The sequence below is a fragment of the Penaeus vannamei genome, chromosome 39 (assembly GCF_042767895.1).
Source record: "Penaeus vannamei isolate JL-2024 chromosome 39, ASM4276789v1, whole genome shotgun sequence".
Lineage (NCBI taxonomy): Eukaryota > Metazoa > Arthropoda > Malacostraca > Decapoda > Penaeidae > Penaeus > Penaeus vannamei.
Window position 1 is genome coordinate 8196995 of NC_091587.1, and position 15000 is coordinate 8211994.

The 15000-nt window shown below is 36.2% G+C and overlaps 1 protein-coding gene across 1 annotated transcript in view; it reads right to left on the bottom strand.

Annotated features, from left to right (window-relative positions):
* Positions 1-15000, bottom strand: part of LOC113816085 (KICSTOR complex protein SZT2) — a gene marked incomplete at its 5' end in the record, with an annotated part of 73172 nt that overhangs the window by 17273 nt on the left and 40899 nt on the right. The window contains 13 exon segments of the mRNA XM_027368103.2: positions 1-45; positions 407-566; positions 678-922; positions 5291-5390; positions 6108-6252; positions 6436-6583; positions 6840-6947; positions 7332-7511; positions 7835-8160; positions 8546-8684; positions 9134-9269; positions 9788-10008; positions 14408-14509. The exon segment at positions 1-45 is cut by the window's left edge and continues 15 nt beyond it. Coding sequence (XP_027223904.2) covers positions 1-45; positions 407-566; positions 678-922; positions 5291-5390; positions 6108-6252; positions 6436-6583; positions 6840-6947; positions 7332-7511; positions 7835-8160; positions 8546-8684; positions 9134-9269; positions 9788-10008; positions 14408-14509 — 2055 coding nt within the window.

The following is a 15000-nucleotide window of genomic DNA, read 5'->3' on the forward strand; positions in this document are numbered from 1 at the left end:
TGTGTATTTCTTCCCTTGTAATCTAGTAGACTCCAGGACATAAAGCTATAATTGAAATGAGCTTTTTAGTACCATGCATTTACTGTACATTACTGCACTGTATTATCAGTGTTATAATGAAAATAATAAAAATAAAAAAAGTGTAATTATAAGTATAAAATATAAGCATGATGAATATGTATCTACATGAATGTGTGTGTATGTGAGTGAGTGTAAATTACTGTCATATTATACTGACATATATCAAAAGGCAATAGGCAAATTATACCATAACCTGATATCTTCTATCTGTACCCAAATGGTGAACTAATTTAACAATGTAGATTATTTCTATGGCATTGCAGACATTCAATACATCTTACGCTTAAAAGCACCTATACTAAAATAAACAAAATCTCTTGCTTGCCTTGGTTGAGAAATACGGCTCACAGAAAGCAATCTCCAACAGAAGTGTTCCTCCAAGGACATTTTTCAGCAAATAACTTGGCTCAGCTGTTATCTGTTCACTGAAGCGAACACCCTTTGTGCGGTAAACTTTGTCCTCTGATTCCCTTCCACCACTACGTCTATCAAAACATGAAACACTTTAGACTAGATGGACAAAATATTTAGGATAGATTCACATTTTGAAAATAGTTATATCGTTTTATATACCTAAAACACAATGTATGTCTCACCCTTTCTGTTGTGGGGCATGTGCAACATTCAGTGTCAAGAACCCTAAACTCTGCAGGTATTGTATATACTCTTTCAGATAGCTAGAGCACAGAGCACCATGCCATTTGTCATCTCCACCGGTGACATTTCGTCGCCGTTGCCCAGGACTGGAAACATTTGATTTCAGAGACAAAGACCGTCGCAGGTCTGTCGGCCCAGCACCAGTGGCACTCTTCATGGAGTTACCTGAGTCATGGCGAGATCTCTGTGGAAAATATATATGAATATCAGAGAAACTGAAAAAGTTTTAGTGAATCATAGCTAGAGGCTGTAAATATGATGAGGTAAATTTTGAGAGTAGATAACTAAATAATATAATAATTATGGGCCTTAAGGGGACCGTTCCTAAAAGGGACGTGGCCAATTATGGGGGTGGGGGGTCATATTGGTAAATATTTCTAAGAAATGAAAGGTCTTATGGATTTTCTTGATTTTTGGATATTTTATGTATTTTCATATGCCGCATCTTTTGATACCAAATTTTTTGGAGTTCCTACGTGGGGCGCTGCCCCCCGCAAAAACATTTTTTTCAATTTTTTTTCACATGTGTCTGCGCAAAAGATTCCTTGTCCCAGATGATTATGGTTTGTGTCATGAAAAAAAATGTGAATGAACATCAATGAATTCCTAAGAACACTACCAAGCCCTTTTTTTGGAAATTTGATTTAGTTTCCTCAGAAAAAAAAAAAAAAAAAAAAAATTACATTTCTTAGTCTTCTTTTCGATTTTCAAAAATTCATATAAAAAAAGTAAGCAACATTTCAATAAAATCGCTTGGTAGTTGTCTGCGCATTTCCACAAGGTTTCCAAAGATATATCCAAAATTTTAATCGGATAAAAACTCTAGGACAAGGAATCTTTTGAAGCTCGAAAAAGAAACATCGAAAAAACAAACAAAAAGTTGGATATTTGAAGATCATTTTTTATATTTTTTCATTTATGGATCTTTTCCATTTCATTACAGTAGAAACTACTCTTATTCCTCTTTCAAACACACTTTGTTAGGTAAAGATATGATCATTAGTCTCTAAGTTATAGAAACAAGCAAACAAATGAGTCCCGTGAAAAGGACCCAAGACAATATGACTGTTATATAAAATTGGTTGTTTCGTGTTTTATACCTCTTTTATTGCTATTTTCTTGTGTATATATTCGTTTACATGTGTATACGCATGTAAATTATTGTAAAGGTACGTGGTTGTGCACGTGTATATGCGTATATGCGCATATACTTATTAGATCCATAATTATTCATTTCATTTATTTTTTTTATTTTTATTCCAGTCTATTCTTCTTCCCCATCACATAACCAAGTGATTCAGCCTCGAAACAAGTGATAAACGTTTAATCACTAGCGGAGTACTTGTTATGCAGGGACAATAAATTGTTTATTGTTCGTTACAAATAACCGTTCAGAAAACGTTGATAGATCAAAAATATTTTGAAATACAAATCTCTTATATCAAATCTCGTATATTCGTTTAAAGTGGATGCTTCTTGTGATGTAACAATAGGTATCAGATATTTTTAGGCCAATTGTACGAGTTTACACGAATAAATTCTATCATAATCTTTCTTTACATTTATTTTTGCTCGTAAATGGATTTATAATGACATAATAATGTTTAATCGATTAATTAGTTTCAAATGAAAGTGCATATGTAAAACTATTGCAATCAGAAAAGTCTAAAGCTGTGGCGACGCTTGGAAATTTGTCGCATGGGTCCCTGCGAGATGGCCTTGGACACGCATGAGCCTCCAGTCCGTGTGAATATCTATTCGTTGAGTTTATTTTTGGAGATAAAGACTTGTAACTGCTTATGTATTATCACCGAACCCTAAACATACTTTTATGATGAATTTGTCAACATTGAATCATATCTACTATATTTTATGGGAAAGAAATTTGAAAAGGCGCATAATTATTTTTTATTTTTCTTTGTCTTTCTTATCATAAATCTTTCAGTTTGGTATAAAACTGGTATAATAAGACACTTTTATCTTCCTGTGATCCATTTCAATAGGTAATGTCAAAATATAATGCATCTTATTAGCTCCTGTGAAGCTAGAGTGCGGAAAGGTCAAAATCGCTGACACAGCGGCAATGGGACTTGGGGTTCTGGCGTCGCGCACAGCCCAAATTTTTCACCGCGGAAGCTCATATCCACGTGGGTGATTCTACTCTCATTTACGAATATGAAACTGATCATAACTCATTTTTGACCACTCCGACCCAAAATCTCCGTCTCGCCCCCCCCACCGCCAGGGACAGTCCCCTTAAGGGGACCGTCCCTGAGAATGGCCACCTTTCCCTACTCTATACATCATAAAAAAATATCGGTTAGAGATAACTGATTGATTCTTTTTGCATGCTATAGAGCAAAGAATTGTGCTTCGTTATATATATAAATTTTAACTTTGCTCCCCCATTGGGGGGGGGGCACCCCCCAAAAAGTTGAAAAAAATCGCTATTTTTTTTGGTATGTCTTCGGTACATCCCAACTATCAGAGCTCTTTACAGAATATTCCCCCAAAAATGCTAGTGTTAGATCAACTCTAGCCTATAGCCATGTAAAAGGCCGAATTTTGAATTTCCTTTTTTTTTTGGCGGGGGACAGCTTGACATAGAGAACTATTTTTGAATGCGTTTTTCAGCATTAAAATATTATTATTTTTTTATTAAGGCAAAAATTCAAAAATCGGCCTTTTACATGGCTATGGGACGCCGAGGCTCTAGTGAAAGCAACAAACTGCATTTGGATCGCATGAAAATTACGTGAGTTGGGAAGTACCGAAGAGTCATAAAAAAATAGCCGAGCTACGGCGTTTTGTATTTGGCACCTTGCCAAAGTTCGTTATCTCTGTTATTTTTCTCTGAATCTAATGATATTATATATCAAAAAAACGCTTATTTAGTGTACTTTGCAATGCAATGATTACCAAGTCAATAGGAATTTTCATGTTCAATAGGGACGCTATTCTGTAAAGGTATGTCACTTTTTTTTTTTTTTTTTTTTTTCGTTGTTCATTAAAGTTGATATTTTCGTGTGAAAAGCTTAATAAATGCATTTTACCATAGAGACAACTAATCTAAACCAGATAAAAACCTTTTTTAAAAAAAAAATATTTTTTTTTATTTTCCATTTTATTTTATTTTATTTTTTTTTTTTTGAAGAAATGGGGAACTGTGGATGGCAATATTAGTACAAAATCATTCTAATTATAAAGTCCTGGCATGAATACAACATGGTGGTTCAATTTTGAGAATTTCAAAAGCATATGAATTTAGTACATTGAATTCGAGAACTTACGAAAGTCGTTGAATATTCCCCATGCCTCACACAGGGGGGGGGGAGGGGGAGATGGTCACTGGGTGTTTATAATTTTCGAGGAGGATCATATGTACGTGAACGCACGCACATAAAGTTAAAAAGATTAATCATCATCATTTAGTAGGCCTACATTGACTTTCATATCTAAATAATAAAATTTATTAGTTATCCCTCTCATACCCATTTTCTTTGATAATTGTCAATATTAGCAGATTGCAAGGGAGAACAAGTGTAAAGTTTATGATTAGCCATTTGCACCCATTATCTTTACTAAGAAGTGCATAAAATCATGCAGACGCCTATGTGTTGTGGGATATTTGCCAATTTATGGTGCCTAAGACTTACGGTAACGTCTAAACATATTCATTTTTATCGGGAACGCACGAAACGGATGCGATAGCTTTTTGAACGCCAGACGAAGACTACGCATACAACCGAGCTCAAAATTCCATATAGTTTTTATTTCAGAGCAGGTATTACTGAGTACTATCATCTTCAACATGAAATAATCTGTATCTCGCTTATACATCCGAAGTTTAAAAATCCGACATTTAGGTAACATTCGTATTGAATTGGTCTTTACAACGGTAACTGCCAATTTCAAATCAATTCAAATTGCCCCCTGCTGTGATGTACCGACCGTTGAGCGAAATGTAACGGAAATATTTCAATCCTTCCTTATAAGGCTATTTTTAAACATTAGTGCTTCGTATGTGATATACGTATATATTACCACGTAAACTAAAACATATTACCAGGGAGTCTCGATCAAAGCATATTTCGTGTGTAAAAGGACACAAAACATACATTTTTTTTTAGATATATTTCACAAAATATTTCGTCATAAATCACGGTGATATAATTTTTTTCTGATATTGGTATAAAAGTGTTCCTTGAACATTCACGAACTCATATCTATGCGCAATGTCATAATTAAATGCCTTATGCACGATTGCCGCAAGCAAAAGTCCACATAGGTGTACCTGGGCGCTCAATAGCGACGTACCTCTCCGGGTGCTGAGGGACTCGCACGCCGGCTGCAAGACAACGAGCCATAGCAGGCGGTTAATACTCGTTTGGTAGTTTCCTCATCCATGTACCTATACTGTACGCTAACTAACTCAATTTAACCCCCTCCTCCCCCCTCTCTCAGGGACGGTCCCCTTAAGGAAGAAGAAGAAGAAAAAGAAGAAGAAGAAGGAGAAGAAGAACAAGAAATTGACAATGTATAAAGCACTCACTGGTTCTGGAGTTTTGCTTCCAAGAGGCAGAACTCTATCACAGGAAGCTTGAGGATCTGCCAGGCTGTGATCTCGGGTGGCTGCCACCTGCCAGCGCCACCTGAAATGTATTAACCATTAGCTAACGGGTGGCATATACATACATGCAATGGCTGTTGTGGACCGAAAAACAGATGGCATCGTAGCATGCTCATTTCCACACCACTGGCTCATCAGACAGACTTTGTTTTTCTCCGATAGTAGCGGTTACATATATTTGGTAAAGATTTTAGGCAAGGTAAGCCTTCAAAATTATAACATTTTTATTAATTATAGAAAAATATGAGCTTTTAGGTACCAAATGTCCCTTGCAAACTAACAAACTAGCCAGGCGCAACAATCCCATTATTATGTCCACTTGCCAAACTCTTATACCCATTAGCACTGGGTTATGAGAGATGCTTTTCTCACTATTCAAGTTCTACCTATACAAACAGTGCTTTAGTACTGTTTGTATAGCTAGAACTATATGGTTACAACCCCAATATTTTTTTTTTAAATATGAATGTCTTCTTTAAGGATCAGCCTTCAGTTTCACTGTATGCCTGATTTATATTGAAATAAATATATGCAGTGCTGAACCATAGTCATGTTGACAAATGTAGAAAGGGTATAAATGAGAATAAGTATCGTCACAATATATTCAAAACCAGGCAAATACATCTCTTGTATTGAGAAGATATTTATTCTCATTCAAACCTTTTCTACACAGTGCTATATATCTGATCTTATACATGACAAAGTGAAGCAGTTATCATCAATTCTATGCAAAACGTACCGTGGCAGGAAAAGTAGTGGTGTATAACAAACATGAGCAATGCGTGCAGTCTGCTTGTAGAGAGCTAATATCTTGTCATTGAAAACTGGACTTGAATGTCCTGGTGCCTGAACCATGGTCTGCAACAGTACTTTCCGCTGATTTTCTGAAAAGGAAAGCATAAAGTCAACCTTGGTGATTAACAATTTTTAAAATTTCATTATATAAATGAAAATATATTATACAAAGAATAATACATAATAATAAATACCATATGACAAAAGTGAATAAATAAATCAGGCCTATATGATATTCAAACCAAAAACTAACAGCAATCAGATCAACTTACCTCTCTGCAAATTTAGGCGTCTTATCTCAATCAGCTGTGTGCCATGACGGAGTTCCAAGTCTTTGATGTTTCCAAAGTTTGAGTTCTTCAGTGGACGAGGAGGTCTACTGTCTCTGTACACGTCACCCAAGTTTGGCATTGATATCACCTAGAAAATAGCATTAAAAAAATATTTAATAATAACAATGTTTAAGAAACTGACTATCACATATCTTTATCATTCATTCTAATATATTAGTTTCATTCTAGTCAAAATCTGACACCCACAGATGCATAAAAAAAGACACTGCATGTGTTCCATTTCATTCCTTAACCTATCAATATTCCTGCATTATGGCTGACAATAACACATACTACGTTACAGATATACATCTCTAGCCGTAAACTTCCTTCACAAAACTTACCTGCACCCTCCTATTGCCCCTTTCAGTTGCTGCAAGCATGTCCCTTACTGGAGACTGGTACTTTATCAGAGCCTCCACATGTCCCTGAGAGCCAACATATGGGTTATCCTGAAAATAAAATGCAACTGGAATACTTCACTTCTGCCATTGAGATTCAAGCATGACCTATCTTAAAATCGTTATATTTTATTTACTATTACATTTGGTCACTAAATCTTGAATAATGGTTAAGCTGGCTTCATACTCCAAAGACCCATTACCTGCAACCCTAACTTGATTGCTCTTTTACTTGAGTAACTGATGTCTATCATACAAAATATTCAATCAACAAAAGCCCTTAAAAAATCCTTTCCCCATCCCTCCACACTTTGCCTTTTCCTACACTATTCTCCAATTCCTTAATTTTTCCCTGCCCCTTCATTTTATTTACTTCCTCTTCCAAATCTCTCCATCTTTTCCCTTTATTCCTCTCCTAATCATTTTTGTGCATACCTCTTTCTTCTTGTCTTGTGCCTTCCGAATGAAAGGCTGGTTGTGAAATAAACCAATCTTTTGGAGGACAACGGATGAGAGCAGGCGTGTGCGAGCACTGGACCAGTGTGCCAGCTGAGTCATGGCTGTGTGCAAAGACTCACACTGATCCTTTGTCCAATTGTAAGTGTAGATTACCAGCTGTGTAAAGAAGGAAAATAAAATGTTAAGGCCCTATCACACCATTACTTTTTCTGTGTTTACTGGATCAGAAGAAGAAGAAGAAGAAGACGATGATTCTATATACACTTGTACATAAGATAACCAGGAGGAAAAATGGGCATATAGCTTGCAAATAAATGAAATACACTTAACCTTTCAGGAGTAACTTCTACTAATACAATGAACTTCCACTTTCTCTTGCTCCTAAATCACTTTATAAAACAGACTATTCTACAGATCTCTTGCTGACAAGAGAAAACTACAGACCTACATCAGCAAAATATTCATATACACATACATACCTCTTGACCAAAGAGAGTAGCCAAAAGCAGCTTTTGCCGAGGAATGAAGACTGAGTCTGTTGTTTCACAAGTCCACAGCGAACCAGCAGCTGATGGGAGGCTGGTAGGAGTGGAAGGCACTGTCACAGGAACCGATATTGGTATGGTAGATGATGCCACAGTACTTGTTGGTATGGCTGATGTTGGCACTGTTGGAGGGGCAGTTCCAGGTGTACTGAGACCACTGGCTGAACTTTCCAGTTTGGTAAAGCTTGAGTCACCACCACTGGCATACCTGCCCCTAGACCAGAGGACCAGCGGGGGGTATCTCTGACTGTTTTTACTACCTGAAATTAAATGAAATTAGAAGGCTACTTGTTTTACAGATCTGCTCTTTTCGCAAGCATGAAAAGAACAGATACAATATATGTGAATCTTACAGCCCAAATCATTAAAAAAAAAAAAAAAAAAAAAAAAAAAAAAAAAAAAAACACCAATTTCATATGATGATAATCACCATGGTAAGCATAGAGCCACTGTAGCATTATATACTGCTTTAAGGAAATATCAATTTAATGATATTTTTTCTAAAAGTTTGTAATGTGCTACAACACAAGCTTAAATATGGCACCTTATTATATCATTTTAAAGATAGCACAGGGAAAGACTTCCAGCCTAAAATAATATGACAAAATTTTACCAATCAAAACACCTGTAAAGATGAGAACAAACCTTTCACTGTCGATACATAATAATCATTGAAACTGTCTTCTGAAAGTGTTGCCCACCACTGCTGATTGTTACGGCCAATGACAATAAGGTTATTGTGTTCATACCCCATGCCTGAGTCAGACTTCAGAATCTGTGGGACCTGGAATTATTTATTCCTATCAACTATGTTTCACTCCTTGGAATTCTTGAGTGTTGAACATGCAAAAAAATTATGCAAACGAAATATAAATAAGTATAAAAATTGAAAGACAATCTTTGCCAACTTCCAGAAATGTTGATATTTCAGGATAGCATGTGGTAACTAGTTCAGTTCAGGAAAAATATCCAAATAAATTATATACTCTCACTTCTTTACAATTTCTGTCAAAAGTATATACTTGCAGGCATGTATATAAATCTATAATATACAATTTTCTTATAAAAAAAAATTGTGGCAGTTAAATCCTGTACAAAGCATTACAGTAATGAATATCAGTGTAACCTCCCCCCTCTCAAAAAAAATCCTTTCTTGAGAAGATAATTGTATTTACCAAGTATTATCTTTACTGAAATAAAAGATATCACATACATTAAAGGATTGATACAGACCTTATTAAATTCAACCAAGTTGTAAACTGGAGGCTCTCCATCTTTCACAGATTCTTCAAAGATTTTTGTAGTTGTGTCATTTGAATTTTGTGCTACCCATTTCTGTAGCTCTGTTATAAAAATGGGAACTGCATGTCTGAAATTAAAATTAGGAATATTCTAGAAAAGACAATCTTCCTCCCAAAAGTGAAACACATAAGGAGTATCACACACAACAAAATTCACCTACCCAAACATACACAAACTATATATACAAACCAACTAACAGAGCTGGAATCCAATTCTACGCATATATGCATTTACATGCACACATATGCACATGCCCATACAAACACATCCACACACAAACACATATTCAAAGTGAGACAAAATGAAACATGTATAACAAATACAACTCTCTAAGTCCTCTTTTATCCATTCATTCCATACTATTCTCCATAACAGAGACACTTTATCAAAGATTATTCACTCATAATAATTATTCTGATGAATAAACTGACACATATTAATCATTTCTCTTATGTGGAGAAGTTCATGATTCTCATTTACAATTTTTTTCACCAAGCAAGTATTCTTTATCTGGGATGAGAGTCCTTATTCCCTTACAACCTCCATGCACTCTGGATCCTCCTTTCAAAGCTTCCCACACAGTACCTGGTTGTAATAGTAACGGTATGTTTCCGAACAGCATGCTCTCCTCCTCCCTTTTCTACCAACTCCTTCCGTACAACATGTTCGCCCTTTTCCACCAATTCTCGTCGAACAGCATGTTCCCCCTTCTCTGCCAGCTCATGGGCATATTCCAGCCAGTCAATCATTATTCCCGAGAATACTGGATGCAAGGTGTTGGAAACATTCTGTTCCCATGGCTGATTCTGTAAAAATACAAAACATCTATTTTTTTAAGATGGCAGAACGGCTTACAGAGCAAACACATGTTTATGTGTATTCTTAACTTTGCATGAATATAGATGTAAACTAACCAATATATGTATGTATGTATGCATGAATGTGTGTGTATGTGTGTGTGTGTGTGTGTGTGTGTGTGTGTGTGTGTGTGTGTGTGTGTGTGTGTGTGTGTGTGTGTGTGTGTGTGTGTGTGTGTGTGTGTGTGTGTATATATATATATATATATATATATATATATATATATATATATATATATATATATATATATATATATATATTGTGTGTGTGTGTGTGTTATGGAACTATTCAAGGGGAAACATCTACTTCGTCTAATAACACATGTGGGAACTTCTTCCCTCTACTCACTCCTACATCGAACATCACTTACAAACACTAAAGGCCTTCATTGTAGTATGCCCAAAACCACAAACAGTTTGATACACCAATAAATTTTTGCCTTTTACATGTACATTATTGCAACCTGTTGAAACATCTCTTTGATATGCATCAGTGTTTACTTCTACCTTGAAATAGTTTGATACACTGTGGCCAGACAATCAGAGCACAATATTTTCCAGATATAATTCATGCAGTCTCAGATAGGAATTTATATTTTCATCAATTACGAATCACATCATAATATTTTTTTATACAAAATTCTATTTTTAAGGTACATAAATTCTGTCATTTTAACCCATCGCCGACGGGTAGAAATTTTGGCAAGTTGACATATGCATGGGCTTGTTGGCGCGCACCGGCAGTTTCCCCTGTTTGCGCCCGGCTCGATTGGTAGTTTGCGAGCGACATATAGCACCTAAAAGCTTTTATTTTGCTAAAATTTATAAAAATATTAAAATTTTGAAGGTTTACCTTCATTATAGGTGCCATTGCCTAAAATCGAAAAACGACCTCCGTATGACGAGCCAGTAGCACGGGAATGGGCATGACATGATGCCCCCCGGCGTTCGGTCCAAAACAGCCATGGCATGTACGTACGTGCCACCCGGCGGCAACGGGTTAATGGTACATCAAATATATATTCACTTGATATAGGTAAAATTTATAGTCAATCATGATGGTAACTAGAATAACATGGTAAGAATTTTCAATGTGTTCAAATCATATGACTTGTTATTGACTTTGGTGGGATGAATGTCTTCAAAATCATTCTGTACCTCTATGATACAACCTTACAGAATCAAAAATATCACATAACTTGATTTATTGTTATAACCAATATGAAGTAAACACCTCTGATCATTTGAATTATCTAGTTTTCCCATTCTCACTCATGGTAGATATGATAAAATGGAAAACCTCATGCAACTTCCACTTTTCATATAAAAAAATGTATGTAATGACAATAATAATAAAAAGGAGGAAAATAATTGTTTTGACTGAATCTGAGAAATATATTTGAAAGTTTTTACAGCCTTGTGAAGTAAAGAGTAGTGTGTATAAATCATCATATTTGCAAGTACTTTTCCTATTTATTTGAAGTCCTACAATATTTTGCTTTTTGTTAAAAATCTTACCTGCATATCAAGTACTTTAATGGTTTTCTATAGACTTTTGTACATGAAATTAAGAAAAATGACTCCTTTCTTCAAAACTGTAGGTCAGTACAAACTGCAATGCTGTTGTATTTTGTAGCAACCATGATATAACATCAAACAATGTATCAAAGTGTTTGGGATTTCAATATGCTACAAAAAAGGCCTAAAGTTAGAAGGAAACCCTTTGCCCTTGAAAACACAAAGGTATGAATAATGACTATAGTGATTTTATTAAGAAAATGTTTTTTAAACCACACCCCTTGATGTGAAGTACAAGTTAGCGATTTGACTAGTACTGTCCCATCCTGTGTGGAAATCCAATATAGTCAACTAGCAGCTCTTACTTATCTCTCTGGTTTCTAATTCAGGATTTTCTGGAATTACATTGCAAGTATACTATTGTTATGCCAGATAATTAACTATTATAAGACACAATAAGATTTCATATAAAGAAAAAAGTAATGATATCAAGGCGAATGGAGACTTAGGATATTTAACAGGGCTGCTTAAAAATTGGTGCACAGGTCTGGCCTGGGATCTGCCCGCGGAGCACAAGGTCACACTGGCGGGATGCCCGGCAATCTTAATTTTTCTGGGTGTCTCATATGTGGGACACCCGTCGTAAATGGGTTAACGATATTAGAGTAATAATGACACAGAGAAGCACCTGAGGAGGAATCTTCACTTATTCTTATTCAAGAAAATTCCTAAATGACTCAAGACTCTGACCATCAATCAAAAGTGTCATTTTCTTAAAAAGCTTTTTAATGTTGTTGTTGTTGTCATCTTATAAACCTATTCAACATTAAATGTAGGATCAATACAATGGAAACTACTAAAATCAATAAATAAAAAGATACCAGAATACCAGTCGAAGGGAAGATAAAATTCATGGTGACATCAATCTCCACAGATTTTGGAGTAACATTAGCTAGTAATAAAACATAAAAGTCTGAATAAGAATAAACAAAGCAATATTAAATAGTGCACAGAGGACTGTTCTGCTAGGTTTCAATATAAATATTCATATTCATCTTCATATTCATAAATATTCTTGAGACTGTTTCCAGTATCCAAATATAAAATCAAAGCGGCAAGAAAAGATAGGACTTTAAAAAATTCCCCAAAGCAATCCCACTATAGATTGATCCTCATCAACAATTCAAGCATGTACACAATATCATATTCATCACTCATCTGGTTCCTGCTGTATAATCTGCTCTGAGGATTGAAGTTTCAGTTCCTTAATGAGAAAATAAGAGAGAGAGAGAGAGAGAGAGAGAGAGAGAGAGAGAGAGAGAGAGAGAGAGAGAGAGAGAGAGAGAGAGAGAGAGAGAGAGAGAGAGAGAGAGAGAGAGGAGAGAGAGAGATGGAGAGAGATAGAAAGAGAGAAAGAGAGAGAAAGAGAAAGAGAAAAAGAGAAAGAAAGAGAAAGAGAACGAGAAAGAGAAAGAGAGAGGTAGAGAGAGAGAGAGAGGTAGAGAGAGAGAGAGGTAGAGAGAGAGAGGCAGAAAGAGAGAGAGAGAGGTAGAGAGAGAGGTAGAGAGAGAGAGAAGAGAGAGTGAGAGAGAGAGTGAGAGAGAGAGAGAGAGAGAGAGAGAGAGAGACAGAGAGAGAGAGAGAGAGACAGAGAGAGAGAGAGAGAGACAGAGAGAGAGAGAGACAGAGAGAGAGAGAGACAGAGAGAGAGAAAGAGAGAGACAGAGAAAGAGAGAGAGAGAGAGAGAGAGAGAGAGAGAGAGAGAGAGAGAGAGAGAGAGAGAGAACGAGAGAGAGAGAGAGTGTGAGAGAGAGAGAAAGAAAGAGAGAAAGAGAAAGAGAGAAAGAGAGAAAGAAAGAGAGAAAGAGAGAGAGAGAGAGAGGGAGAGAGAGAGAGAGAGAGAGAGAGAGAGAGAGAGAGAGAGAGAGAGAGAGAGAGAGAGAGAGAGAGAGAGAATGAAAGAGAGAGAGAGAGAAAGAGAGAAAGAGAGAGAGAGAAAGAGAGAGAGAGAGAGAGAGAGAGAGAGAGAGAGAGAGAGAGAGAGAGAGAGAGAGAGAGAGAGAGAGAGAGAGAGGGAGAGAGAGAAAGAGAAAGAGAGAGAGAGAGAAAGAGAGAGAGAGAGAGAGAGAGAGAGAGAGAGAGAGAGAGAGAGAGAGAGAGAGAGAGAGAGAGAGAGAGAGACAGAGAGAGAGAGAGAGAGAGAGAGAGAGAGAGAAAGAGAAAAAGAGATAGATAGATAGATAGAGAGAAAGAGAGGGAGAGATTGAGAAAGAGAAAGAGACAGAGAAAGAGAAAGAGAAAGAGATAGAGAGAGAGAAAGAGATAGAGAGAGAGTAAAAGAGAGAAAGAGAGAGAGAACGACAGAAAGAGAGAGAGACAGAAAGAGAGAGAGAGAGAAAGACAGAAAGAGAGAGAGAGAGAAAGACAGAAAGAGAGAGAGAGAGAGAAAGACAGAAAGAGAGAGAGAGAGAGAAAGACAGAAAGAGAGAGAGAGAGAAAGACAGAAAGAGAGAGAGAGAGAGAGAGACCGACAGAAAGAGAGAGAGAGAGAAAGAGAGAGAGAGAGAGAGAGAGAGAGAGAGAGAGAGAGAGAGAGAGAGAGAGAGAGAGAGAGAGAGAAAAGGAAAAAAGGTTCTCTGGAAGACAGCCAAAAATGTGCAAAAACAAAAATATCTTGATGAAGAATTAATCAAGTAACAATATCATCATCACTACTTTTACCACACATACTTCAATTTCCCCATAAGAAAAAAGAAAAAAGGAAAAAGAAAATAGAAAAAACAAAAAGCCTGTCTGAAGAAGCAGGCTTAAACGTATGATGAACTCTACCTCTCGTCCCTCCTGGCTGAGCAATCTTCCACGCTCAACCCCAAAATCAACCGAATGTCGCAGCTTTAGGGGAGAATGACCAGTGCTGGGTGCCCCTTCGCTCTGGGTTACGAAATTTTGGGACACATTAATCAACAATTTAATTCCTTTGTCTTCGAGCATTGTCTTCTCCTTATTCTAAAATTTAAGATACTGGCAACTGCTTTAGAAAATTCAATAATTTCACAAAATATGAACTGTTACTGCCAGCACTTTTCATCACATTTAACTATTAACAAATTATATATAAAAACAGAGAAAGGAAAAATTTAAAACAATAAAAAATTGTACAATTTAAATACTGAATGCAGCAGCCTTTATCAAGCAAGCAATGAGAAAAACAAATAAAAATAAACATGCAAATCTGATATTCCTGGATCACATCTATGTCTAATTATATATATAAATATATATAAAACAGTATGTACCTGATTGTGTGTGTTTGTGTGATAACGTGTGTAAACCTGTACGTGTATGAGATTCTATGCATTTGTGATTGTTTGCATATATGCATGATTATATGTCTGTACGGATGTGTGAGTGTGAGTATGAGA